The following is a 27,170-nucleotide window of genomic DNA, read 5'->3' as shown; positions in this document are numbered from 1 at the left end:
TGGAATCTTTATAAGCTCAATGGTGTTTAATGAGGAAAAACTGCACCTGGATTTTAAAAGTGTAGTTAGAGAACTGGCAACTATACAACTAGCAACTTTAAACTTATGTTTGATAAATATGAGGCATTGAGAAACCATGGTTTACTCTAGAAAGTTGTATTGTGTTGTTTTCAATAAGAGACCAGATTTAAAGATGCTACTTCTTACACAGTTAAATTTTTTTTTTCCCCTCAGAGGCTCCATAGCTTTTGTGGTTTTGCTCCTCTAGAACTTGTTGTAATTCTCAGCTCTGATTTCATATTTTCATCAGCTTTGAATCTCTGCAATTGGAAGCATTGAGGACAAAATATTCTTAGGATATCAAGTTGCAGAAGAATGTAGTTTTAAAGATATTTATACAGTAGTGCTGCCACCTAAAGATGAGGTGAATAATGAAGCAATTCAAAGGAAATGACCCATCACTCTTAAACCAGTCTCCTTTTTTCACCTCTTACTAGGGATGGGTATTTTATTATCGTGATTTTCTAAGGCAGAAAATTTCAAACTCAAAACTTTTAGAGCTCTCTACGATTCTCAGCAGTTAAGCACTACCCACAATATATAAAAGGGAGCATCAGTAGAAACCTGGAAGAAATCCCAATTGAAGAATTTGTGGTTCAGTTGACAACGTAGGCAAAAGATCTGGGCTTTCCCCTTCACCTATGAAACACTTCTCAAAACTCTGGACAACTTACATTTTGGTAAGTCAGTTTTCTCATCTATAAAATGGGATTAATCACACCTCAGTCCTACTTCCCTCTCAGGATTCACTAGATGAACTTCTTGGAAGTTTAGTGAGTTTAAAAGTCTATTATTGAGGAAAGGGAAAGAATCTATTATTGAGGATTGAAATGTTAAATTTATTTATGGATATGTCAAAATGAACCCCACTAACTCTAATGCACTAATTAAAAATAAAAATTCTACTATTGCCTAAGAAAAGGGCGTTTTGTTGTGTATTTATAATGTAAGTTAAAATATAGTCAATTATTTAAGTTAGGGCAGAGTCTTAATTTTTGAAAATTATGGGTTGAGTTCTTGGAGATTTAAATAACTACAAAGATGATGAAGGCAGTTTTTACATATACTTTTTTTTTTAGTTGTAGCTGGACACAATACCTTTATTTATTTGTTTTTATGTGGGGGTGAGGATTGAACCCAGCGCCTCACTACATGTGCAAGACAGAGTTCTACCGCTGAGCCACAACCCCAGCCCTGATGAAGTCAGTTTTTGAGGAATTGTTAACTGATTAACGTTACTTCTATATACATAGTACTGCAAAAGTGAAATATGACAGCATAAAAGGAAAGGATAATCATACATAAAAGGAAAGGATTGTCAAACTTTGTAAGATTTCAATAAATCTGTCTTAAAGGACATTTTTAAATTCAGCATTTTGCCCTTGCGTAGCAATTTATGAAAATTAACTCAGCCCTTTTGCTCTCTACCTATCGGCCCAAGGACGCATAAATAATATTTATCAGTTTTGTCCTTAGTCACATTCCCTCAAAGGGGCCCAGATTCACCTAAACGGCGTGGGAGGCTGGGCAGCAACCCCACACTTCCCGTCGAGGATTCTTGAGGCTAAAGCCTGAACTTGGTCTAGCCTCTTTCTTCTTTATGCTAATTCTGCCCTTCCAGCCCCTCTCCGCGGGTGTCTGAAGGCCAAGGTGAGACCCTCCCGAGAGATGAAAGGCCTATTGCCGCCAGAGGGACGGGGCGAAGGGGAGCGTGTGATGAGGGAAGGCTGCAACCGCAGCGACCCCGTGGGCCTTAAGCTGGAGCTGGCGCAGGCCCTTTGGGGTTCTATTCCCGCCTGAGCCTGGCCTCGGCCTTCAGAAACCCAAAGATCTAAGTTCTCCCAGGTCTCTCTGGGCTGTGGGCGGAGGAAGTGCGAGCGAACTGGCTCCAGACAGCACCCTCCTCAGACGCGCCCCAAGGCCTGGGCCCGGGATGTTGACGCGCCAACGGCGGGGAAGGCGCGCTCACGCGAGCGAGAGGCGGAGGGAACGCGCTCAGCGGCCGCCGTGGCTGCAACTGAAACCTACGGACGCGAGAGCGGAGGGCGCGAGCCACTGAGGGGGGTGGGGAGCGCGGAGCGCGCGCTGACGTCGCCTGGAGTCACGCACGGAGCGCCGGGTTACGCGCCGACGTCTGGCTGCCACGACTTGCCGTCTGCGGCGGCGGCGGCGGCGGCGAGCGGATCCCGCAGGGGAAGGAGGAGGAGGAGGGAGAGCCAAGGGGGCTGTGAGTGAGCGGGAGAAGCAGGGTGTGAGCCGGACTTGCCCGTGGGAGGGAGAACGAGCCAGAGCCGAGCCAGCCATCCGAGCCGCCGCCTCCTCCTCCTCCCCTCGGCGTCCCGCCCCCGCCCGCCCTCCTTCCTTCTCAGCCCGCAGAGCCCGAGTGAGGCGCAGCTCGGCTAGCGCCGCTGTCCAGGACAGGTGTGCGCGCGCGCGCCCTCCTCCCCTCCCCCCTTCCTCGCGCCAGCCTAGCGCCTGCCTCGCGCGCACCCTCCCTCCCTCCAGACTGCGCCCTCCCTCACCTGCGGCAGGACAGCGCCCGCCGGCCCGCCCGGGTAAGCCCCTCGCGACCTTCCTTGCCGCAGCTGCCACAGCTGGAGGTGCCGCCCACCCCGTCCCCTTTAATTGCCCTCTCAGCCCAGGAATAATGATCGTACCATTGCAGACATCCCCGCACCCTTCTTCTTGGGGACCTAGGCTGTGTAGCAACGCCCCCCCCGCCCCCCCCCCCCGCGCTTCGCAGCGACGAACGAATAAACCCCCTCCACCTCCGAAAAAGAACAAAATAACATCCCTCCCCTTTAAAAATCCTACATCCGCAGGCGCTGGAGACCACCAATAATGTTCTTAGCAATCCCTGAGCCCCATTTCCCCAGACCATCTTCGCCCCGGGGCCTGGGACATTGCGCTAGACGTGGCCGACACTCCCTGAACGGCTACACAGGAAGGAGGGGAGAGAAAAGAAGATTCTGTAATTTAGATTCCACTACCAATGAACTCCTCCTCTCCTCTATTTTAAATCTACCCCCCAACCCATTGCATACACCCACCCTGGGTGCGTTGTTAAAAAAAAAAAAAAGGCAAAACAACAACAAAACCCCCCCATTGATGCTGACATCGCAGATGAAGCCAGGCCCAAGGATGGGTGGCCCGAACTAGGCATTTTTACTGCCCCACAGCGCTAGGTCAGCTCAACAACCCCTTCTACCTTTGTTCGTGGGCAAAAGGAACTGATACGAAGCTGAAGGGTCTTCCCTTTGAGCGGCAGTGCGCTATGATATTTTAAGGGAAGGAACCCGACCAGTATTTCTGCCATAAGCCTGAACTTTGGTAGAGGCCCGGAGAGACTGGTTGGATAACTTTGATTTGTAGCTGTCGACCCCAGAATAAATGCCACCTTCATTTCCGTTGCCTCTTCGGGACTTTCTTGACGGTTCTGCTTCGTTCTCATTTGGGACCCTTATGTTTCTGTCGGGCCAGGAGCTTAGGGAAAGCTTTTCTTGATTGTCTGTGCTTGTGTCCGGTGTCCTTGGTAGGGTAGTCCTAGTGCTTTACAATAGGCTTGATTGGTCGGATTTGGTTTGACATCTTTTAGTAGACTGTCAGGGGAAAAGGAAATGTGGGGATTGTTTCTAGACCACCATGCCCCCGCCCAACTGACGTTTGCGAATTGCGGCTTTGGAAATTGGAGTGTTGACTAGAGTGTGGAGAGAGTTGCTGATTTCATTCCTTTGGGTACAGCACTAGTAAAATCATTTAAGTACCTGCCGGAAGAGAGGAAGCTTTTGACATTTAAATCGGTTCTGTTTGGATCTTTGGGCAAATGTCGGGTTTTCTGAATCTTTATCGAATTTAGAATGTGTGTTAATTTTATTTAACTCTTTTCCAAATGTTTAAAATGAAGACATTAGGGAATGCAAAGGTTCTATCACATGCATTATTCTCTTCAGATTTTAAATGTTTCATATCTTTAATTCTAAACATTAGTATGGCATTGAAGAGGCACAGTTTTCAAGAATAGTGAGCTACAGAAAGGGGACATGCTTTTAAAAAATTATTTGTGAAATGCTGGTATTATGAGATGATGTTGTTAAATGTTAGGATTTACTTCAGGGTTTCCCTTAATTTTCCTGATAAATGTAGCCATGAGAAGAAATGGGTAATTCCTCCACTTTGAACATTTACAGTGCAACATTCATGTTAATTTTAATGATTGGGTATTGAAAATAATTGTCTGGTTTAGCACAAGTAGCCCTTGAAAACAAGTTTTAGTGTTCACTTTTATTTTGGAAATGTGTGCTTTCGTAAAATACTAATCAGCAAATTGTTTCTGTTGGGAACTCTATAACCCAAAGGGTTTAACTACCCAAAGGTAGATACCCTCTCTTTCACAAGTTTATTTTATAAATGTGGGTTGATTTTGATTTTAAGAAAAACAAAGCTGAATTGGATTATTTCTGAATCACCTGTAGTTCAGGATGAGAAAAATTTAGATGTTTTTCCTCCTTGTTTTGCCTAATGTCTGTTTCCTTGTGCAAAAAAAATTTTTGTAACAGTTTGTTAAATACATAGTGAGATTAAAAATAAAGCAGTTTCTGTGCTCTTCAAAATGTGTGTATAGTATTAATGAAATAAAAAAATCTAGAGATGTTTTCAGGTTTTTAAATGTAAGCAAATTTTTAGGAGAAAGGGAATATTTCTTTTTGATGATTTTTCATTAACATGGTTATTTTACTGCATATTAATTAGCTGCACGTTATATTTCGTTTCCCTTTTGTCTTCCTTGCATTGTAAAGAAATTGTAAATTTAGTTTTACAACTATTTGTTTTAAAGTAACAAATTCAAACAGTTGAATACTAGAATAGGTTTTTCATTCATCGAGTATATTAGTATATTGTTTAGATAACTAATAAAATGGCTAGTAGTCTTTTAAATCCACAATTTTATAATGACTTTTCAATGTTACAGTACTCATAACTTTGAAAATCTACTTAAGGTCCTAAACTTTTTCAGACTTTTCTACAAGTTAATATTCATTCCTCCTAGACTACTTTTCATGACTACTGTACGTGTAGTCTGATGAAGCCACCTCTTACTTCCTAGTCTGAGAAAAAGCCCACACTAACAGACTTATTTTTGAAATTAACACTCTTGCTTCAGAAATGAAAATATGCTATCTAGTTTATCATTGAACTGTTTTGGAAAAGGCATTAATTAATCTTGTTACTTTTTGGATACATGTATAAAGTAGGAGAGAAACTGGCATAGAAGGGCAGAAATCTTACACATACACGATGAGTAGTATAAAATAAGTACCTATTTATGTGACAAGATCCAGGTCTCAGTCATGTGCTGATTTTTCATTTAAAACTCCCAGTTTAAGTGTGCAAATATTTAATTTATGTTCTGTCTAAAACTTAGTTGCCTCTAGTAAATTCCTAGTGACAGTCACTTCCCTCTCTCCCTCTCTCTTTTCTCAAATCAGGGCATTCCCAAACTCAAATCGCTTCAGAACTGCTGGACATAAACATTTGGGACGGAAAGCAAGAAATTTAGGCTACAAAGTTAGGCAGGAGTTAGGCAGTTTTGAGCCCGAGGTGTCTGTCCCTGGTACAGTCATCCTGGGTGCGGAAGAATGGCAGGGACTGACCAGCGGGCCCCCTTCAAAATCTCATTGATCTTGTTTCTCTCATTAAGGGAGAAGAGTTTGGTTTATCATAAGAGAAACCCTTGAGGAAGAGCAGCAGCCCTTTCTCGATCGGACTACAACAGAACTTAGCCTTAGTTTACAGTTGGTATTTATGCAGAGACCCTGCCACTCAGCCTTTACGTTCGGGGTCTATCCAGGGTCCTGATCACTGCTGTGTGAGCCCAGAGAAGACACTGCTTCTTCACACATGTATTTTTGTGTGGTAGGAAGCACTCTAAAAGTTCCTGTGTATCCTTCCCAACTGACTTAGGGATAGGGGAGAGACTGTAGAAAATAAAGCACTGAGGGACCCTATACAGCTAAAGGTTGCCCCTGAATTAAAAATCTATTTGTGGGGCCCAGAGCCTGGGTTTCTATCTCACAGAGTGAACCTCCCCTTCAGGAAGCCATTTCAGAGACCACTAGACCTAGGTGCATGGTTTTGAGGCTGTATCACAGGACTACCCCAGTTTGCTCTTTGGTAGCCAGGGCTCTTTGCCCTGTTTCTTCCTCTTAATGAGAACTAGTGAACTTCAGCCCAGAGCTGAAGAAGCTAATGCTGAGTAGAATGGGGCTCTTGCTAAAAGAAAAAGGAAGTCATGTCTACCTAGCAGGCAGGTTTGCCCCAAAAGTGAAAGGATATAATAGGGGACTTTGAGTGTTCCGGGAATGACAAGGCTTATCCTCTAGACTGTGCTTAGTTTTTTGATCATTAGTCTTTACTTTTGGGCAACCATGTAGTCATTTTGTTTCAATAGCTAAGAGTGGGGGAGGCAAATCTCCTTACTTTTGAAGTAAAGGAGGAGATGTTCAATGGGAGTGGAAACCACAGATGGATCGAGGCAGCAATCCTTGCTTGATTAAGCCAGGACTAAGACTGCATGATCTGTGTGCTCAGCCCCCTGCAGAACGTGATGGGGAGTATGGTAGGGGTTCCCTGAAAATAGGCCTTAGCTTTCTCACAGCTATGAGGGCTGCACACTGCAGTGAGGGAGTTATAAGCATTCACTACCTATCTGGGAGTTGGAAAATAGGGCCTAGATTATGCATCAGATCTGGGAAGAAAGAAACCAATTATTTCTGAGACTCCTCTTACTCTTCAGCCTCTTTCTGTTATGAGAGAAGATCCCCTTTAGCTGTCACCGTCCAAAGAGTCATTGGTTAATTAATGGTCGGTAACCTAGCTGTCTGCATTAAAACCAGCGATCATTTAATGTTTTACTTTTGGGGGGGATGGAGGCCCTCCTTGACACTTATGAAGGAAGAGTAAAAGGGGCAAGCGAACCTGCTTTAATGAATCCCGTAAGGAACTGCGTTTCCCAGGAAATTCCTGACATTTTTAGCTCATGAATTTCCGAAAGCCTGCTTGGTTTTCTCCTCCATTCTGGGTCCTTCCAGAGAGGAAAAAGAGTGGGCTAGGGTCTGAATGCCCAGCAGGGCCTGGTTCATCTGCAGAGCTGGCCAGCAACCCAGGCTGGGCTCAACCCTGAGCAGGGTGCCCCCCTTCCCCAAATCTCGGAAGGAGGAGGGGGAGGCAAGCAGGCATCCGTGGTCCCAAGGGGGGGCTGGTTGCAGGTTTTTGGTGAGTGTGGGGTTTCTTTTTGATTGCTATTTGGGAGTAAGGGTAGAGCCTATTGGAATAGGCACTGCGGGCACCCCAGCCCTGGTGCGGCTACTGTCCTCCGCTTGGCTCCCCCCGCCGGTGAGTGCGCCCGCCCGACCGACTGTGCGGGGCTGCGGTTGGGGGGAGGGGGAGCGGGATCATCTGAGGCCAGAGCCGCTGCTGTGCGCGGGGAGGGGGAGCGGCGGGAGCGAGGGGAAGGAGAGGGGAGAGACGGGCTAGGTGTCTGCTGCTCCGCGCCACTGCTGCCGGCGCCCCATCTCATCCCCAGCAGCCCCCTCTGCAGCTAAGGGTTACTACCGCACCACCTTCTTTTCCTCTCCTGCTTCTGCGGCCAGGGCTCTGCGGTAGGAGACAACCAAGCTGGGTGGCGGGCGGGCCTGTCTGGGTTTGGGTCTAGGTCTGACTGAGGCCCGCATGGGAGGGGGTGGCTGTGACTCGGTGTCCCTTCTCTGCAGTGGGCTATGTTGCGCTGCGCAGGCCCCTCCCCCCCCCCCACATCCTCTCTCGGGGGTCACTGGAAAGCAGAACTCAGGCCAGTTCCTTGTGCTTAGAATGGCAGACCCCTTCTCACCCCAATCCCCCAACTCCTTGGGCCAAGGCCGCTTAAGGTCTGGCCGACAGCGACAGCCACTGTGGTGGTGGTGGCATTGGCGGCGGCAGCAGAGCTGCGACGCGGCGCGTCCCACTCCCTCCCCACCCCCAGCTGGGGGTGTAGAGTGAGGGCCAGCGGTGGGCGCCGCCTGGCGGGCGGGCGGCCGGGGGGCTGGTATTGGGGAGGGGGCACGGGTCACGTGTTGGCGGGCGGGTGGGCGCGTACAGTAGGGCGCCCTGCTACTGTACTGGGGAGTCAGTGCCCTGTTACCGGGTCTCGTCTGTCTCGTCTCTCCCGCAGATCTCGCGAGAGTGGCTGACTGGCTGTGGGGGTTGCGGCGGCAGCAGGCGGAGCCGGGGAGGGAAAGCAGCGGCGGCTGAGGCGACTGAGGCGGCGGGCGGAGCGGCAGGCGGCGGCGGCGGCGCGGCGGCGGAGCGCAGCATCATGGCGGACCGAGACAGCGGCAGCGAGCAGGGTGGTGCGGCGCTGGGCTCGGGCGGCTCCCTGGGGCACCCGGGCTCGGGCTCGGGCTCCGGCGGGGGCGGTGGTGGCGGCGGGGGCGGCGGCGGCAGTGGCGGCGGCGGCGGCGGGGCCCCGGGGGGGCTGCAGCACGAGACGCAGGAGCTGGCCTCCAAGCGGGTGGACATCCAGAACAAGCGCTTCTACCTGGACGTGAAGCAGAACGCCAAGGGCCGCTTCCTGAAGATCGCTGAGGTGGGTGCGGGCGGCAACAAGAGCCGCCTCACTCTCTCCATGTCAGTGGCCGTGGAGTTCCGCGACTACCTGGGAGACTTCATCGAGCACTACGCGCAGCTGGGCCCCAGCCAGCCGCCCGACCTGGCCCAGGCACAGGACGAGCCTCGCCGGGCACTCAAGAGCGAGTTCCTGGTGCGCGAGAACCGCAAGTACTACATGGATCTCAAGGAGAACCAGCGCGGCCGCTTCCTGCGCATCCGCCAGACGGTCAACCGGGGGCCCGGCCTGGGTTCCACGCAGGGCCAGACCATTGCGCTGCCCGCGCAGGGGCTCATCGAGTTCCGTGACGCTCTGGCCAAGCTCATCGACGACTACGGAGTGGAGGAGGAGCCGGCCGAGCTGCCCGAGGGCACCTCCTTGACTGTGGACAACAAGCGCTTCTTCTTCGATGTGGGCTCTAACAAGTACGGCGTGTTTATGAGAGTGAGTGAGGTGAAGCCCACCTACCGCAACTCCATCACCGTGCCCTATAAGGTGTGGGCCAAGTTCGGACACACCTTCTGCAAATACTCCGAGGAGATGAAGAAGATTCAGGAGAAGCAGAGGGAGAAGCGGGCTGCCTGTGAGCAGCTCCACCAGCAGCAGCAGCAGCAGCAGGAGGAGACCGCTGCTGCCACTCTGCTACTGCAGGGTGAAGAAGAAGGGGAAGAAGATTGATCAAACTGAATGGAAAAAAACCCTACACACATGCACACACACACACACACACAGCCACACACAGAAAATATACTGTAAAGAAAGAGATAAAAATAAAAGTTAAAAAGTAAAAAGAAAAAAAAGAAAAAAAAAGAAATAACTGTTAACTCCAAGGGAGCACCACCCACAGAACCTCCACCAACTGACAGTTTCTCTTCTTGACTTGCCACCCATCGCTGGATGTTGTCCACTTTATCCACCATATAAAACAGTAAGCAGCTGCTAAAAACAAAAAACAAAAAAAAAATACAAAAAGTAATAACATTATATGAACTGTGTTTCCTACTTGATTAAAAAATATAAAGAACTGAGTGTTTATTTCCCTAATTAACCAAGAACTTTTGTACACGTTTAAGCTATTATTATTAAAAGTGTTTGCAAAATGGTCAAGATTATAATATTGCTGAATTATATAAAAGTCCTTTTCATGTTGAGCTAACATTTGACTTTAGCACAAAAAAGAGATATTTTAGAACACGTAAAATAATATTTTTAGTTTTTCTCATTTTGTTACCAAATTTCAAACCTTACATGGAGGTTATTATAGTATATTTGACACCCTATATACCTGTGATTAGAGATGTGTATATATATGAGGGCTAGGCATGCTGTGTGTCTGAGCTTTGTCTAAATGTTATGCAGAAGTTTGTAGAGTTAAAGGTACGTAGGTTTAATTCATGCAAGGTAAACAATAAGTGCTCTCTTTTATACAATATGCATTGCATCTGGACCTTAAACATAAAAATGGTCAGTGAAACTTCTGTGAACATGAAGAAATTATTAAAAAAGGCATTTAAATGAAATTTGCTAAGTTGTGATTTTTATGGTTGGAACCAAAGTTATTCAAATAGTAAAAGGAAAAAGAGAAAGAAAGAAAAAGGAAATCTCCCATATTTTTCTGCATCTGTTTGCTTTGACTGAGTAGGCGTTTTGTTATTGTGTATATGAGATGTACTTGTATTGTTCATAATATATTTTTTTTATTATATGTAGAAAGATTTTAAAAACTTAACTAACGTGCAGCAATTTCCAGTGAACCTGTACTTGGACTTCAGGTAGTGAGTCTATTTGTGGTCACTAGCACTGTCTCCTAAACTTGTAAGAGGTCTGAAGCTATCCTTTGATTTTTGCCAGTGCTATTAACTTATGTAGACCTGTTAAAAAGCAGAGCAACACAATTATAGTTATCCTACTGAGCCATGGATTTTGAGTTTTGTTTTAAAAGTGAAAGCCAAGTTGGTGTATGTAAAGGATTTCCATGTAGCTGTGGTGCTAGTTATTACTGGCTACATTATATGCTAAGTGTATTTGTGTTCCCCAAGTGTACAAGCCTTCTATCAGAGTATGTTCTATAACTCATATTTCAAAGTGTAGGGTATGAAAATGCAAAGCTTAGGAGAGCACTTTACCAAGCTAGTGTCCTCCAAACTGAAATTGTTTGTAATGGTAGTCTTTCACAGGTTTTCATTTAAAGATGTTTGTGTGCTTTTAATTGACAACTAACTTCTTGCTGCTGTATAGTAAAATATTAATATATTTTTATCATTAAACTGCTGCATGACTATCATCTTTGAGTGAAGAGAAAATGTTATAAAAAAAGATGCCTTAAACAGTACATTTTGATTTTTGATTTGGAATTGTGTAGAAAGTATTTTGGTAAAAAACAAAACAAAAAAAAAAAGGATCTCAGATCTTGTCTGACAGAGAGTTCTGGGGATGGAATTGTTTCTTGGCAAATCCAGCCATATAGATCTAACTGCTGTATGTATAAAACACCACCTGTAGGAGCGGGAAGGTATCAGTGCTTCTCACATTGTAAAGCATTTGGCCTAGGAAGGCGAAACAGTTGTCTTTTTGAAGGATTTTTTTTCTGCTGGTTCTTTGGGTTTTGATTTGATATTTTTAAGCTCCCTGGTTGAGTGTGTTGTCTTTGTTTTTGAGATCTACTGTATGTGTTGAATAACAAGCTATTTTCATTGTACTGTGCATTTTCCCATTAAATTGTTTGCTTTTAATATTCATACAATGTTAAATATGAGGTGACCGTACAGTAGTTAGGAGTTTCTTTACTTGCAAAAATCACTGGAAATGATTAAATTGCTTTTCCCCTTCCCCCAAGGTGCATTTTTCTTATTTCCATATAGTAAGGTTGAGCTTTTACAGTGCATAATGTGACATTTGGAATGCTTATCAACTGCATGTAAACATTAATAACCTGCACTTTTTTTGTCTTAAGGTTTGTTGAGCTGTTTTGTTCACTGTACTTTAACTGTGATATGGAAAAGATTGCATTCTCTGTGCTGTTACTAATTAGGAAAGAGAATTGCTTTGATTTTGTCTCTTGTTTACTATAGCTTCTTAAAAGTTAGGCCTTGTACTACAGGTTGTTGGAGTACTCTTAGATCAGTGTTTTATGGTAGCCAGCAATAAGTAGTGCAAGTCAACAAAAACACAGCAAACTTAGGCAAAGTGTCCTTTCTTTGAGATGCAAGTTCTTTCCTGAGGTTTTCTTTAGGGTCAGTTACCTAAAGCGAAGCCTTTCTTACCTATAGACGTCAGATTCTGTTTGGAATCCTACCGGATCAAGAAGCACATGTATTGTGCAGTTGTCTTTACACTCTTAACAGTTAAACACAATCTTACCAGGATTTTGAAACCATTGTCTGATTTATGGTCAGTGGATTTAAAAAGAAATCCACATACAGATCTTTTAAGACTTAAGAAGTGATCATAGAAAAAGACTTAAGTGACTGTAAAGATGCTCTTTTTTTTTTTTTTTTAAAGCATCTCACTTTACCTCCCCAAACACCCTCCCAACCTTCTCTTCTCCCCTCTCCTGTTTCATCCTGCCCCTACCTTCCCCCTCCCAGGTGCTCAGTACTTTACAAGGTTCTATTATTCAGTGTTTTATGTTGGAATTTCTTCTTGTTTTTATTTTACTGGTTGGTAAACCCTGTTTGTGCTGAAAAAAAGAATGGTATATTTGACCATATGTGTTATTCATAGAAGACAGTATGATCAAATGTGCCAAAAATAAGCAAACAAAGCTTAATTCCTGACAAGTATGCCTTATTTTTATTGATCTGCTTTGTCTTATAATTAAGGTCCAAAAGCTTGGTTAAACTGTTATTTGCCTAAGTAAAAAAAAGAAAACTTGAAATGCATTGCAATATTGACGTTCTTTAAAATGAGAGACACTGTCAAGTAATTTAATCCAGAGATCAACCACCAGATTTGAAATGCGTGTGTGTGTGTGTGTGTGTGTGTGTGTGTGTGTGGTGTGTTTAGTGTTGTTGTTGTCATTTTAATCACCAAATCTTTTTTTTAAGCTACTTTTTATTTGTACCTCCTATTTATCATGCTGATGTTAGAAGCAGCAGTCATCCAGCCACAGAGGGAGCTAAAGTTAACTAACCAGAACTGTAGAAATCATTATACATTCCTTTGACAACAAAGGAAGTTCATAAGAAAAGCCATGTCGGCTTTTCCTCTACTAGATACAGATTGGATGTAGATGATTATTTGCCAAATGGAAAAAAAGACAATGCTAGTCAGGAAAGATAGACTGTTTTCCAGCTTCTCAAAAGCCATGGAAAGTAGAAACCAAAACCAACAGGGAAATTTAAAAAAAAAAAAACTTTGAAAGTCTCACTTTCTGGTTGTCCCACGCAGGGGTTGAAATTTGATTCAAAATGGAAAGTATATCGATTTTTTTTTTTTTTAGGGCTTCACATTTAGAGATGGATAACTCTTCCAGTTTGATTTTTCAGGTAATGGAGAAAGCTGCTAGCAATTTTAACCCCTGCCTAAAGAAGACAGACAATTTCATTTGGGAGCAAATACTTATTGCCTTGAAAAATAGCACTGTAATAGCCTATGGTAATTAGTCTTAGAATAACCTTTATCCCTTTCAGACTATGCAAATTATTAAATAAGTGTAAGTGAGAATTTAATTAAAGATAGTTGATTATATTGCAATCAGATGGCATTCACGAACTTAACTGGAGCATATACAAATAAAGTCTATTAGTTTAAAGAGTTTTTTATGCTAACAGAAAAATATAATTTAGCTACCTATTCTAAAAATGGTGAATACTATTAATATTGTATAATAGGACTGGGAAGACTGCCTCCTTTTCTGAAGAGAGATTAAGGATTTTTATAATTGTTTTTCATCAAATTTTAATATTTTTGTCAAATTTTTAGGTATTTAATTTGTAAAACAGTTTGCTTTGTACTGGCATACAGAAAATAGGGTATTGATTTTAAACTTTTTGAAGTCAAGTGATCAAGTACATTTGTAATAAAAGTCAATGGATCTATATCAGTTGTACTCACTGTTTTCATTTCGTTTAATGTAGGGATGCTGTACTTTTTCTGCAGGAAAACTGAACTAAATTTGGGTGGAAGGGAGGGGAAAAGATAAATCCGTTGATGATAAGTATCTGGGAGGGTATGATGGCCCAAGCACTTTATATCATCTTTCAATCAGTTAAGATTTAGTATATTTAAAAAGATGCTAAGTCAAGTTTTTTCTTCATGGTTTCTTGTGGAACTCAATGTTTGGAGAGGTTATTTCATTCATATTTATTTCTGTGCTTTAACATTTTGTGTTTTGGCACTGTTGAAACTTTCTAAACTAACATATTTTTCTTTTTATGACATTTTGGGTTATCTGCCAGTCATGATGACCCCCACCATGAGCATGATTATTTTTATCTCCCACACATGGTTCACTCTCTTTTCTTCAATATTACCATTCATTTTTTCATGTTTTACACACACACACACACACACACACACACACAATGATTTTAGAATGGGGTTTTCTGAAATTATTGCTCTGATAACTTCCATAACTCTACATTTAAATTTTTTAAACATGAATATACTTGTAAGATTTCTTATAAAAAGTGAGGTACCAGCTCTAATGACCTTTCTTTTTCAAAGTTTTGGATATCTGAATGAGATCTTGCTTTCTATTTAAAAGGATGCTAAAACAAGAGCATCTTTAAGCAACTTAGATTTGAAATAATTGGTGATAACTATGGCATAATATTTACAGTTGATTATCCCTAATTTGAATGTCTTAATACTTTGGATATATATGTATATGTGTATGTACATGTACATATACATTTATACATATGTCTACTTTTTCATGAGAGTGGAGTAAATAAATTCACCAGTTTTTTTGTATAAAGTTAAATTTTATTAATTTTTAAATCATACCTTGTAATATTTGTTTTTCTTTATTACATGTTAACCAAATTTAGGCCATTTATAATGAAGTACACCATAAACTAAAGTGATCACATCTATTAAAATTACTGTTTTTGCCCAGCAGCATTAATTACTATAGAGTTTTCTTCGCAGAGTTTGCAATGTACTTTTAAGAAAAGCTGATTTATGAAGTTATTTGATCCTAAAATAAAGCCTAAGGCCTAGGCCATTCAACTGGCTCTTTTCAACAGAAATTTCATGATTATGGGATAAGTAAAGATAAATCTATACCTGCATTAACCTGAGTCAGGTAGAGTTTCAAGGTACAAGAACAATCAGATGAATTGTGAAAAATATGATTGGTTTTAAGTCAACAGGTTGTCATCTTTTATCTGCCAAACTGACTACCAAATTTTGATGTTAATTGGTCTGGGCAATTTATGTCTATAGAAAAATTGAATATGGCAAAAGTCACTTGTTAAAAACATTTCTCTTAAGAGTTTCATAGCTACTCATTCATTTAATTATCCATATTACATTTGGTATTTATTGTTTCTTTCCTTCCTTTTTTCTTCCCTTATCCTTTCTTCCTTCTTCCTGATGTCCTTTGCTTTTGTGGAAAATTGTCTTGTTGATAGATAGAAAGATGTTGATGATCCTCTTTGTAAAATAAGAACCAGAAATATTTTGCTCATTTTGGAATCAAGATTTTGTGTTTTCACAAATACTTTGTTTGATTGTTAATAATTTGCTTACCAATTATTGTGTAGCATTTCATGGGGAAAATTTAAGCTAAAGAGTTTAATTTTCTTAATTTCGGATCCAAGAGGTCTCCAAGTATAAGGACCAAGCCCTTGTATTCTAGAATTGTGAAAAACATGGAACTACTCTTGTTAGCATGTATGTTGGTCTAAGATGTACTAATACAGAAGGCTTCTAGGAGAATTTAGAAAAAGATATCCTTGTTGTTAGGTGGCAATTAAAGTTATGGGACAGATGATGTCTATTTATGTTGACTAGCTCAAACAGTGATGACCATCAGGTAATGATTTTTTAGGATCATACTGAAATTGAGTCAAACTCCCATTCAGCTGGAGTGGATTGGCAATTTCCAGCAGTTAAAATTGTTGGTGGCTCTTGAGCTACCTCCTTACCCTATATATCTGATATCTTGTCTCTCCTATCCTCTTTTTTCTTTGTTTCTCTCTCTTTTTCTTCTTTATTCTTGCCATAGGCCTGCCAGTAGCATTCAAGCTTACCCACTTGAGAAAGAAGTAAAGAAATCGCTGACTCCTGTCTTAGAACATAGTTAACTGGTGATCCAGAAAGATTTCTATATTTTGAGGTAATTGGGCATTTTTTTTTCTGACTGCTGTTCTCCCTATAGTTGGCAATTTGAAGAGCATCTAAATTAATGTTTGTTAAGAAATTTGCAAATTGAAGAAAGTAAGAAGTATGTGTATTTTAGGTAAGCTACTGGGAACTGAGGCTTACTGATTTGGAAATTTGAGAGCAGGAAGGGGAAAGCTGTTTAATGTGTTTATGAATGGGGGTGTGGGAGGTACCTAAGGGAATGGTTTGGAAGTAAAGTGGGAGGAATTTTTATTGGAGGTAGGAAACTAAGGTGAAGTCTGAATGAGAGTTGTTTGCTAAGAACAATGAAGTTGATCTTCACTGCAAAAGTTTCAAAAACCAGAGACAATGGGTTCCTCATTCGCTAAAAGAAAACTGTTGGTCTATAGCTAGCTATGATGCTGATGATATATTTTGCAAATCTGTTTTCATCTGTAGGATGCTTGCTTTTCTGAGACAAATTTAAGTAGCACAGCTGTGGAGTGGCATCTTTTCTGGTCAAGGCAAGTTGGTGCTAGTGATTTATTTTGAGAAAAAGATGATAAAGTTTTAAACTTTTCACAGATATCATTTGAATATATCGGTAATCCTTATCATTACAGATAAGTACATCATTATTTTCTTGGGCACTTATCACAATGTGTGGTTTACCTTTACTTTTCAAAATGGTCCTTAGGTCAAATTATTTGATTTGCAGTCTACAAAGATCCATATCCTAAGATTCTTTCTTTTAAAGAAACTTTAGCCTCTGGTTCACATAAATTTCTTAGAAGACAATAAACCAGGTAATAGTACTAAATTATAATTTTGGGTATTTTTTCTATTTCTTTTACATTTGCAGTCCTGGCAACCATTTAACATTGTGGACCTTATGAGGTCTTCATTAATACTACATTTCTGAAATTAGACAGCATACCTCTTATATTTATGTTACTATTTGTTTTCCCACTTTCTCTCTTACATTAAAATTATAGAATTCCCAAGAGTTCAGTGGTGGCAGATGTTAATTATATAATTTAGTACATTTTTGAGGTTCTTACCTTCTTTGTAGAGTGAGCTGACAGTGTTTTCTGTTCCTATAATCCCAGGGGTATTTTAAATTATTTAAAATAAAGAATTGCTGTATTTGTTTTTAAAGTTATGTAATTTTAGATATATTTGGATTAACTGTTGGCAAATTTACTATTTTAAATTTATTTCCAATGATTTTAACAAATTACTTTCAAGTTTTGTTTTAATCAGATCTCTATACATTAGTAATGAAAATCTCTTTAAATAGCCCAAAAAGGAGGTTCTGATTTTGTACTTGGAGGTAATTTCTTTTTTATAAATGTCAAGTTCATTAATAATAGAAGAATTATTTTTACATAGCTTATTTTGTAGAGTTGGCAGTTAATATAATCTTCACATTTTATTGTGTCAGATTTTAAATTATAATACAGTTACCTACTATAACTTGTTTAAGTTAGTGCAGAGCCTTCTTAAATAGCCCCTCCCATAGGAGTCATTTAAAAAGAAGTGAATTCCCAAACCTGTGTCAAGAACCAGTGATTTAAATAATTCTGAGACAAGTCTTTGGAAGGCTTCCTTGAGTCTAATCAGTGGAGATAAATGATAGCCCTTTTCCATGCTGCATACAGTTGTTAGGGTTTATAAAGTTGTCAGTATGTTAAAGTGAAAAAGCAGGAAAGTCTATGTAAAGTTGCCTATAAAATTTCTAGTTTTAATTATTTGCACTATTTATCTTTGCACTTGATTTTTTGAGAGTTAAGACTAGTCACTTTCACTTTTGTTTCTAGTCTTTTCTAGTTTCTTGCAGAATTATGTTTTCAGTATCCCACCCAAAGCAAAACTTATATGCAATTAAATATGCTTTATAAGGCCAAGAAAACATTCCTTATTGTTAGCTATGTAATACAAAAATTTGTTTTGGTAAAATTTTTAATATGGGCCTTTGTTTTGCCAATAAAATTCTTGTTAATGTGAGCTTTATGAAACTGTTTTAAACTAAACAAAATGAAAGCTTAGGAGGGGGGAGAGAGAGAGAGAGAGAGAGAGAGTGTTGTGTGTGTGTGTGTGTGTGTGTGTGTATCTATCTTTGAGATCCAACTTCCACCCTGAGATAGTCTGATTTTAGAGTGTTGTTCTGTTTTCACTTAGTGAGTCTTACTGGTTACATGCTTATAAAGGTGAAGTGGGTTGCAAGTGGCAGTTCCCTCTTTTCATGTAGTTTTCCATAATGTTCATATAGTTTTCTCATGGTTTATATAATAGAACTAGTATTGAAATAATTATATTAAATGTCTCTTTCTCTTTAGAATTCAGGATTGGTTTACTTTTTGAGGGGAAAGGGCAGCAAGGGATAAGAGACTATTTTAACCAGAGCCGGTCTTATAACCTCAAAGATGTGCTCTAGAAAGAACAAAAAGTGTACCTGTGAGCATAATTTTTGTCTCAATGAGATTGTGCAACTCCATATTCAGAACTGCAAAAAAAGAAAAAAATTAATAGGTTTGTCAATAGAAAGATGTGTTTTGGCTAAATTTGTTTTTTGTAAGTTACTGAATTATTTTATATTTCTTTTCCCATAGCTTTTTACATACCTTATACTTAAAACCAACAAGTGGAGAGGCCCTCTTTTCAAATCTGGTTTATTTTTGGAATGCCTGAATGTGTTTCTGGAGAGGGGGGTGGTGTTTTAATTCTTGACATGCTCTTCTCAGCATGTTTTGCTAGTCGTTCTGAATCTTTATGTTTGCAAATTCTGTTGAAAATTTGGTCATGTATTTAAAATGAGAATGTCCTCTCTGACATAGTGTGAATGTTTCGGACCGGATTCTATTTTGGAACATGTGGCTTTGTTTTCCATTTGAGTAGAAAGTTTTGAACTTCATCGTCCAGATTTTAGGTTTATTTAGTGGAATTATGCCAGGTGGTGGACCAGTTTTGGGAAATGAAGGTTAACAATGTGGATTTGACTCTAGATAATCATGTACTCAAAACTGTAAGTTAAAGGCTCACATCATTAGAGTTGCCTGTTTTATGTTGTCAGATCTTTAAATGTGGATGATGTTCAGCATTGTATCTATGAATTATCTATGAATTTCCTTTAGGAAAAGAGAAAAATTTAGCTTCTAAACCTTTTCTTAGAGGCTAAATTTACTACTTATGGAAATGAAAAAAATTAGAAAATGGTTTTGGGTTTTTTTTTTTTAATGGAGTTTAACCAGCTTAATTAATTCTTTTTTCATAGTTTGAAGCTCTTATTTCCCAAAGGTGAATAAAGGGAAAGGTCAGCATTTTCCTTTCCAGTTCCCTCTTTTTTAGGCAGTTTTTTGTTTTCTACCCCCATTTCCCAATCTTGATATAAAACGCATTACGGGTATCTCTCTAAGTCCTTGTAACCCTTTTTGGGGGGTCACAGTACCTTTAATAATTTGATGAAAGTGATGGACCCTCTCCTCAGAAAAAAAAATGCACATACACAGATAATTTTGCATACAACCTCAGGGGCATCACACATCTTCTGAAACCCAAGTTAAGGATCTCTGCTCTAAGTAAACTCTGTAGAGAAGATTATAATTTGATAAAATTAGGAACTAACTATTGGCTTAAAATATTTCAGATGGAATTAATTATTATTAGATGGTGGCCCCTACTAGCAAAATGTGACATTGCAACCAGCTTTGTTAAATTTTATAACATCCAGACAGAAGGAAAAAAGAAGCAAAGTTCTGAGAGCTATTCATAAGCAGTCAGGGCATCTCTAGACATGGGAGCCATTCTTGGTTCAAGACAGGGGTCAGGGTGCCTGACAATTTCTAGCAGGGTAGAGTTTGATAAACCACAATGCTCAGGATGCCAAGGGGTTAGCCATTATCTTAACCCCTTCTTCACCAAAAGAATTTAGTTTTGTCTGTTGGGAAACAAGATGTCACTAGGGAAAAAAAGATTTGCCTTACAACTTTGCTGGAACACATCAATTTGGTGATGTATGGGACACTAGTATTATTTTTGAGAAGGTGCATAAAACCAAAGTAAATTATTCTCTATGTAGAACATTATTTACTAGTAACATTTGTTTGGGTGTATTAGCTTTGACAATTTTTACCAGTAAATACTGATTTATTTAAAACTGGGAATCCAGTTTATAAATAGGATAGTTGATATATCCATTCTTTCCCCCATGTAAAGAATAGTTTAAAGATTTATGCATACTTTTTACTTTTCTCTCTTGATGCCATGAGGGGGGATCTTTGAGTCAACAACTGACAAAATGTCTTCAAATTTTAAAAATTGAGAAGCAGCACTTTAAGTCTAACTCTACACCATTTTAGTGCATGTATTAGTTTTAATAATGATTTTTGGTGCATGCCTTTGGGCTTATTCAAAAGTGTACAATAGGAAAGTATATTTCCTTTCTTAGAAAGGAGATGTTTTTCTACTTTGCAACATGTGATTACAAGAATCTTCCTCTGTGGGAAGATTAACCATGTATTGAACTACTGAAAAGTATATATTTTTAGATATACAGAAGGAATCTACATGGAGCTGCATTCAGACCTATATAGAAGTCATAGCATTCTGTATAGGACCAAAAAAGGAAGTAACATTAAACACTTAAACAGACTTTGTTGGGTAGAAATACCTTTTGATCTTGCATTGACTTCCAAAAAGAAAATGCCACAGAAGTTTGCTGAAACTTTTGTTGTTTGAATTTTCTCTGTCAGTGTATTTAGCCCAAATACAACAGCTTTGGGTTAGCACATATATAAGAATCAAAAAACAAAACTAAATATATCAGCCTGGTTTGCCAATCCAGCTTGACTGAAATAAGTAAACTAATCACTTGCAACATGAAAAACTGTCCAACTCCTCTAAGGTTTTGACCAAATAACCTTGGCTAATGTGGGAAGGCTCCCACTTTATTTCTGACCTGACAGTGAAGATTCATGCTTGACATGATTTCAAACCTGACAGTGTCTGTTTAAGGAGCCATGGTACAGTTTGCTAATTCAATCCCAGATACCTGTTGATTACCTGTGAGATCTAGAGTCCAAAGTAGCCAGCAGCCGTATCCCTGAGTGCTCTGTGCCCATCAGATATCTTAAAGTAAGCAGGGTTGGGACAGGTCACAGCTTGGGTGATTGGACCTCAGGTGCCATAGACAGCCCCAGATTCAAGAATCATATCTGCTTTCTTGGGAGTGGTCACTGAACTTATGTCCCACACTGTGTTACTTATTGTAGATGCTCTCTGTTAGAGAAGGCCCAGAGCACACATCCTAATTGCTGGTGGCACTCAGAGAGGGGGTGCTAACTCTGATGCCCTAGCCAAATTCCAGTTTAGGGATGTGGGTCTTCTTCTTGTCATTCTAATTGGAAATGTGCATCACTTCCCATTTTCCTGTTGATCACAGTGCAAACTACACTAATCTGTTTTTTTGCCCCGTCCCAAGTCTCTAAGATACTGATGTATACTATATGGGCCAAGTTCATGCCTTATCCTAATGGACAAGAATTGAGGAATGAGTAAAGCTTGGGACTTTTATGATGCTGTGGGGATGAAATCAGCCCCCTTTTGGCATAAATTAGGGAATGTGCACTGGCTGGAGGTTTCCAGCCATGAGGTATAAGCTGAATCCAATTTTCCCTCTTTTCTTATAGCATGATGAGAAAATCTGTTGGGTTTTCAGCAGTCAGGGAAGGCCGGAGTTCTGCAGCTTTAATCTGGGTAACTGAGGCTGGTTTGAGCAAGACTTTGGTTAATTAACTGGGTTCTCAGATGCCACAGACTCCGTGAGAAGTCACCATTATTTTCAATGGTTGTGATAGAATTTCCCCCTAGTAGCCATTATTTTAAGATTATATTGCAGAGTTGCTTTATTTTGAGCTTTTCGTGTATACACAATCCCAAACTGGAAGAAATTTAAAAAAAAAAAAAAGGAATCCTGCTGTGAAAGGTATATATTACTCTAGATTTTTCTTACTGTAAATATTGTAAGATTGTAATACTGTTGATATTTTATTAACCAACAAATGTTAATCTATGTGAATTCAGACTTATTTTAAATGTGCTTCTTATTTACTGTGTGTGGTCCCTGTTGCTGACAGTATTAAGTTATATTCTGATGTAAGATTAACTTTATTAAAGAATGTAAACATAATGTTTCCTTATGGGAAAACAAATAAAGTATAAAGAAGACAATTCTTTTCATTGAAATATACTGTGTATTTACACTTGCTAGACCCAGCACCACTTATAAATTTAGTACACTGTTCAGAATTTTAGTTAACACAGCTGACATGGTTGTGCTCTGTTGGAAAGCCTAAGAGTAGGTATTGTTGGAATATATGCAGTTTGTATTTGTCTGCTGTGAATCATAATGTTGAAATTTCTAATCAAGTTTGTAAGCTTTTATAGTAAAACATTTTAATGACAATTTAAAAATTTATCTTCTCTAAAGATTGGTCAAAACAAGATCCTTTCAGAAATAGAATTGTTCTTTAATATCTTTCCAAAATGACTTTGGTTAAATGGACCAGATGTGTATTAGTTAAAATTTAGAACTAAGTTGTTGATATTCTTTGAGTTTACAAGTTAATCCTTATTGGAGATGTGCCAATATACAGTAGAATATCATTAATTTGCACTGTTTGGGGACCCCATTTAAGAATGCTGAATTTTGCCAACTAAAAAGTAAGCAAATGCAATTTAAAAAGTAAATTTGAGCATTCTGTATTAAATATGTGCAGTTATTATCACATGAAGAAGCGCAGTGTGTCGGGCTGTAATATAACCATATTTGCTGTCATGTTCTCCCATCTCAGTGCTGGGAACTCACCATGTGGAAACCAAGCAAACGTGTTGTGCATCAGCCGGCTTGAGTTTGTTCAATATCAAAGCTGAAACTAGCGAGGTCTGCTGTACTGCTTATTGAAGTATTGTGATTCTTTTAGGCATTGATTCTTACAAAATATATACTGTAACAGTATACTTTGTACAGATTTAAATTTTATTTGAAAAAATGAAATAAAGTAGGCAAAAAATAAAGATGTTTATTTTTCATGTGACTATATAAACAGATCAGTCTTTTGTTTCAGTGCTTTTGGGGGCAAGGGGTCTGGTGGCTCTGATTATTTTGTGTTTGTTTTGTTTGATAGATGGAACCATCTATCAAAGGACTCAGTAGCTGGTGTGCTACTTTCCTGTTACTTATGATCATGAATGGACTGCAAACATTAAATTGCTCTCTCACACTGTAAAAGTCTATTACTTTAAAACAAATTTATTTATTTTAAAGATTTTATGTGACTTATTCCCTGTCAGGCATCTTGGGTCAGTTTTTTTTCTGATGGTGTGACAGTTGACCATCTATCACATTAAAGACAAGGCAAAACCTTTCGTATGGTTCAGGTTCCTTTCTGATGGAAGGATTTTGTTTTCTGTCATTTTAAATTTGAGATGGGTTTGGGGTAGTGGAAAGATTGTGAAAGAGCCCATATCAGAAGATAATACTCTACAGAAAATGTAAGTTGTGCTTTAATATAAGCCCCCTTTGGTCTGAGGATGTAGTACCATGGTGGATCCCTTGCCTAGCATATAGAAGGCCCTGGATTTGATCCCCATCACCACAAAAAGAAGAAAAAAGAGAGAGAGAAAGGGAAATAAAAGATTTCTTTCACTGCTTTTCTAATGAATAGAATGACAGTAAATTAAGTTAGCCATAAAAACATGGCACAGGAATTGTCCTTCAGAATAGTTTCATTGGGACCTTCTCCTAGAAGAGTAGATTATCTGACCAAAGAAAACCACCCAGTTTTGACCTCTAACTCAAAAACTAGCAAAGGCCTTGGGTATGTTTTTTCCTCAACTTGCAGAAGTGGAGTTTGAAGTTTTATTGTGGCTTTATCCATTTGGTTTATCATTCTTGATGTTTTCACTTCTCTTCCAGCTGTATATTAGAAAGACTTGGAACAAATAGATCTCCAAGGTTCCTGGCAAAAATCACATTATGAAAGTCTTTCAGGGCTGAGATTGTGGCTCAGTGGTAGAGCGCTCGCCTAGCTCATGCGGGGCCCAGGGTTTGATCCTCAGCACCACATATAATAAATAAAGGTATTATGTCCAACTACAACTAATTAACTAAATAAATAGTTTTTAAAAAAAGAAAGCCTTTCAACATTATTTAAAATATATATATATATATATATATATATATATATATATATATGTTATATATAATGTTATATATATATGACAATGAATGGTTATATTCTAAAAACTGATGCATGGCCATAGAATATCTCAAGTTTATAGTATTACAATTCCAGGCTTCCCTGGGTGAATCCCAAGACAGTTTATCATTGTAAATTACTGCTTTGTTGTTTTCTTGCTATAATGACCCTCCTTTATAGAGAACAACAGGATTGAAGTGGCTTTCATACCTGACAACCACTGACTTAAAAAAAAAAATAACAAACTTTATCAAAACATAAAGCTAAAGGTGCCACTGTTATGGAGAGGTGAGTGGGATACCTAAGAAACTTAGTTTCCTTAAGTTATGCAGTACCTCTGATTTTAGGGGATACGCAGCAGTACTTCCTGAAGAAGAGACCAGATTCTCCTCTCCTCAAAGTGAGATCAGATGGATCTCTGGGTCTCTGTCCAAGAAGAGGGCTCTGAAGAACAGGAGCTTGTGGTGAAAACTCTAGCCACCATTTCCTCCCAGTGAAAAAGTCCCCTTCCTAATTGTCCTATGGCCTTATTCTTTCAAAGACTCACAAGTGGGACCATGATAAATATGCCCAGTTGTTCATTTGGATAACAAGAAGCCTGGAAGCAAGGTCCTGCAACAGGACGGCAAGAGGAACAAGTCAGGCTTAGGATAGGTCTGAACAAGGCAAGGCTGGTAGGGCCATGGGTTTCCTCAAGCAAGGGACCCAGCATAACATGCTCAAGAACTTTTTGTCACTTTTCTTTAGCTCTTTGTTTTCTAAGGTGATATAATTGGCAATCTTTTCCTGCCCTCACCTCCAAGGGATGTAAGCTTTTATTTAACCATGTGATATGTAATTTATTTTGGCTATTTTTGCATGGTTTTTTAGAAATCTCTTTGTTCTTAGTTGTAGTAACAATTGCTTTCTAAGCAGAGAAGACTTTTTGGCTTAGGGTACTGGATTTTAGAAGAGTTTCTGCTCATTGAGAATTAGAGGAAAGAGATCTCTCTCTTTTCAGGGTCAGCTGCCAGCTTTCCTCAGAATCATACCTCCACTGTTGTCATTTTAGCACTTTCCTCCATATTTCTGGAACTTAAGTAGGAGGAGCCACATTTTTTTCCTGACAATGGAGATTCCACGTTAATTTTGCATATCTCTAGAGTGTTTCCAATATGTCAATCCAGTATTGCTACCAACATTGATTTTCATTCACTTCAGTTCAAATCAGGCTATTTGGCACTTAGATTGACAGTGAGAAAATTAAATTAAATGTTACAATTGTTTAAAAGAGTAGGATATCCCCACCTTACAGCCAACAGGTTGTCCAGTTGATTCCATCATCGTAAGCATCCTCTCCCATCCTGCTGACTCATCTCAACCTCTGTCAGTCTCTTGTGGAGACTAGCAGCACCTCCACCCTACCTCCACCTTCTGTCTCTGGTAATGGCACTAAGGGTGGGTCTATATTATCAGCATCCTAAATTTTACTAAGCCCCACTACCTTTTTATTTTCAAACGTGTGCTTAAAATACTCAAGGCACCAAGCTAAGCATTTTAACTAGGTTGTTTCATTCATTCTTACTTCAGTCCTGTGAGGCATTATTATTACCTCCATTTGACAAATGATGATGCTATAGTATAATCATTCAGAAAGATTAACATGCTCAGGGTTCCACAGTCAGAATCCAAAGTCCAGTCAGGCCCGGTGTTATACATGTGTAATCCCAGGGACCCAGGAATCTGAGGCAAGTTCCATGCCAGCCTCAGCAACTTAGCAACACCCTGTTCCAATAAATAAAAAAGACTCGGGCTGGGATTGTGGTTCAGTGGTAGAGCGATTGCCTAGCATGTGTGAGGCACTGGGTTTGAATCTCTGCACCACATATAAATAAATAAAATAAAGATCCATCAACAGCTTAAAAAAAAAAAAAGACCTAAGGATTAGCTCAGTGGTAGAGTGCTCTCCTGGGCTCAATCCCCAATACTGCACCAAAAAAAAAAAAAAAAAAAGGTGTTTCCCCTCCCCCCCAAAAAATTCTGGTAGGCTGATTTCAAAGCACATCCATGGTCTCAGTAACCCTACTATATCGCCTTCCTCTGAAGTTCGGCCTCCACATCCTCTAATATGTAGTGTCTCCCAACTTTGACATTGTCTCATCTTATGGTATATTTAGCTGGATGGCAAAGCCAGTGTTCTCTGTACAAATGAGGGTTTCTTTGCATAGCTCAAAAGCCACACTTCCTGTTTTAGAGGTTGATTCATGAATGAATCCACATTTTCATTTCTCCCTCCCTTTTATGGGGAAATGACTTAGAGCAGGTCTGAAGGGAACTGGCAAGTGGCCCTTCCAGGGCTCTCTACTGCTCTTGCTTGAAGTAAGCATAGCCCTGAGTACTATCCTTGCCTCTTCCTACCCTTTCCATAACAACCTGAATAAAAGTTTCTGTGAATGAGGCTTTTGAACTCTGTCTCATTAAGTTTTTGGTTTCCTTCTGTCTCCCAGATTCTAACTCCAGAAAACACCCTTTCTTCCTTAGAGCAGACCTTCTATGTGAGTGAGGCAGTCTCCAGGAGAGGATGTGGGTCTTTACAGATTCCCCAAACCTTTCTGTTTACCAACAATTGGTCCAGGAATTGGGTCAGCCAGAGTCATGCACTTTCCAACTCAGAGTTCTGCTTGGGCTTTTAAGTTTCTGGAGGCATTTTCCTGCACCATCTAAAATGCTGTTTCCCAGATGTTTCCTGGCCTCCAAGGAAAGGTCTAGAGTCTGTCACTCTCTAGGGGCGTCTTCCAAAAATAAAATCTCATAATTCCTTGGGACATATTGTGGTTTAAAGGATTTGTGGCATCTTTTTTTTTAATATTTATTTTTTAGCTTTAGGTGGACACAATATCTTTATTTTTATGTGGTGCTGAGGATCGAACCCAGTGCCTCGCGCATGCCAGGCAAGCGCG

At 40.0% G+C, this 27,170-nt stretch overlaps 2 protein-coding genes across 3 annotated transcripts; both read left to right on the top strand.

The window, feature by feature from the left end:
• Positions 1 to 2,172: 2,172 nt before the first annotated feature.
• On the top strand, positions 2,173 to 10,221 carry Pura (purine rich element binding protein A). 2 transcript variants are annotated; one of them, XM_046459960.2, is made up of 2 exons: positions 2,173 to 2,615; positions 8,267 to 10,221. In XM_046459960.2, the coding sequence occupies exon 2, from the start codon at positions 8,411 to 8,413 to the stop codon at positions 9,377 to 9,379; it is 969 nt and encodes a 322-aa protein (XP_046315916.1). In that variant the 5' UTR covers positions 2,173 to 2,615; positions 8,267 to 8,410; the 3' UTR covers positions 9,380 to 10,221. The 2 variants fall into 2 exon arrangements, with proteins under 2 accessions (XP_046315916.1, XP_046315917.1); XM_046459961.2 differs by lacking the exon at positions 2,173 to 2,615 and adding an exon at positions 7,591 to 7,718.
• A 3,659-nt stretch (positions 10,222 to 13,880) lies between these two features.
• Igip (IgA inducing protein) lies at positions 13,881 to 23,047 on the top strand. Its single transcript, XM_046459962.2, has one exon. It carries the CDS (start codon positions 22,742 to 22,744, stop codon positions 22,901 to 22,903), a length of 162 nt encoding a protein of 53 aa, XP_046315918.1. The 5' UTR covers positions 13,881 to 22,741; the 3' UTR covers positions 22,904 to 23,047.
• Positions 23,048 to 27,170: the final 4,123 nt, after the last annotated feature.

The sequence above is a fragment of the Marmota monax genome, unplaced genomic scaffold (genome assembly GCF_021218885.2).
Source record: "Marmota monax isolate L192 unplaced genomic scaffold, Marmota_monax_Labrador192_F-V1.1 WCK01_AAM20220418_F8-fsc00006, whole genome shotgun sequence".
Taxonomy (NCBI): domain Eukaryota; kingdom Metazoa; phylum Chordata; class Mammalia; order Rodentia; family Sciuridae; genus Marmota; species Marmota monax.
The sequence above is the reverse complement of the archived record's forward strand: the minus strand, read 5'-3'. Positions and strand labels throughout refer to the sequence as shown.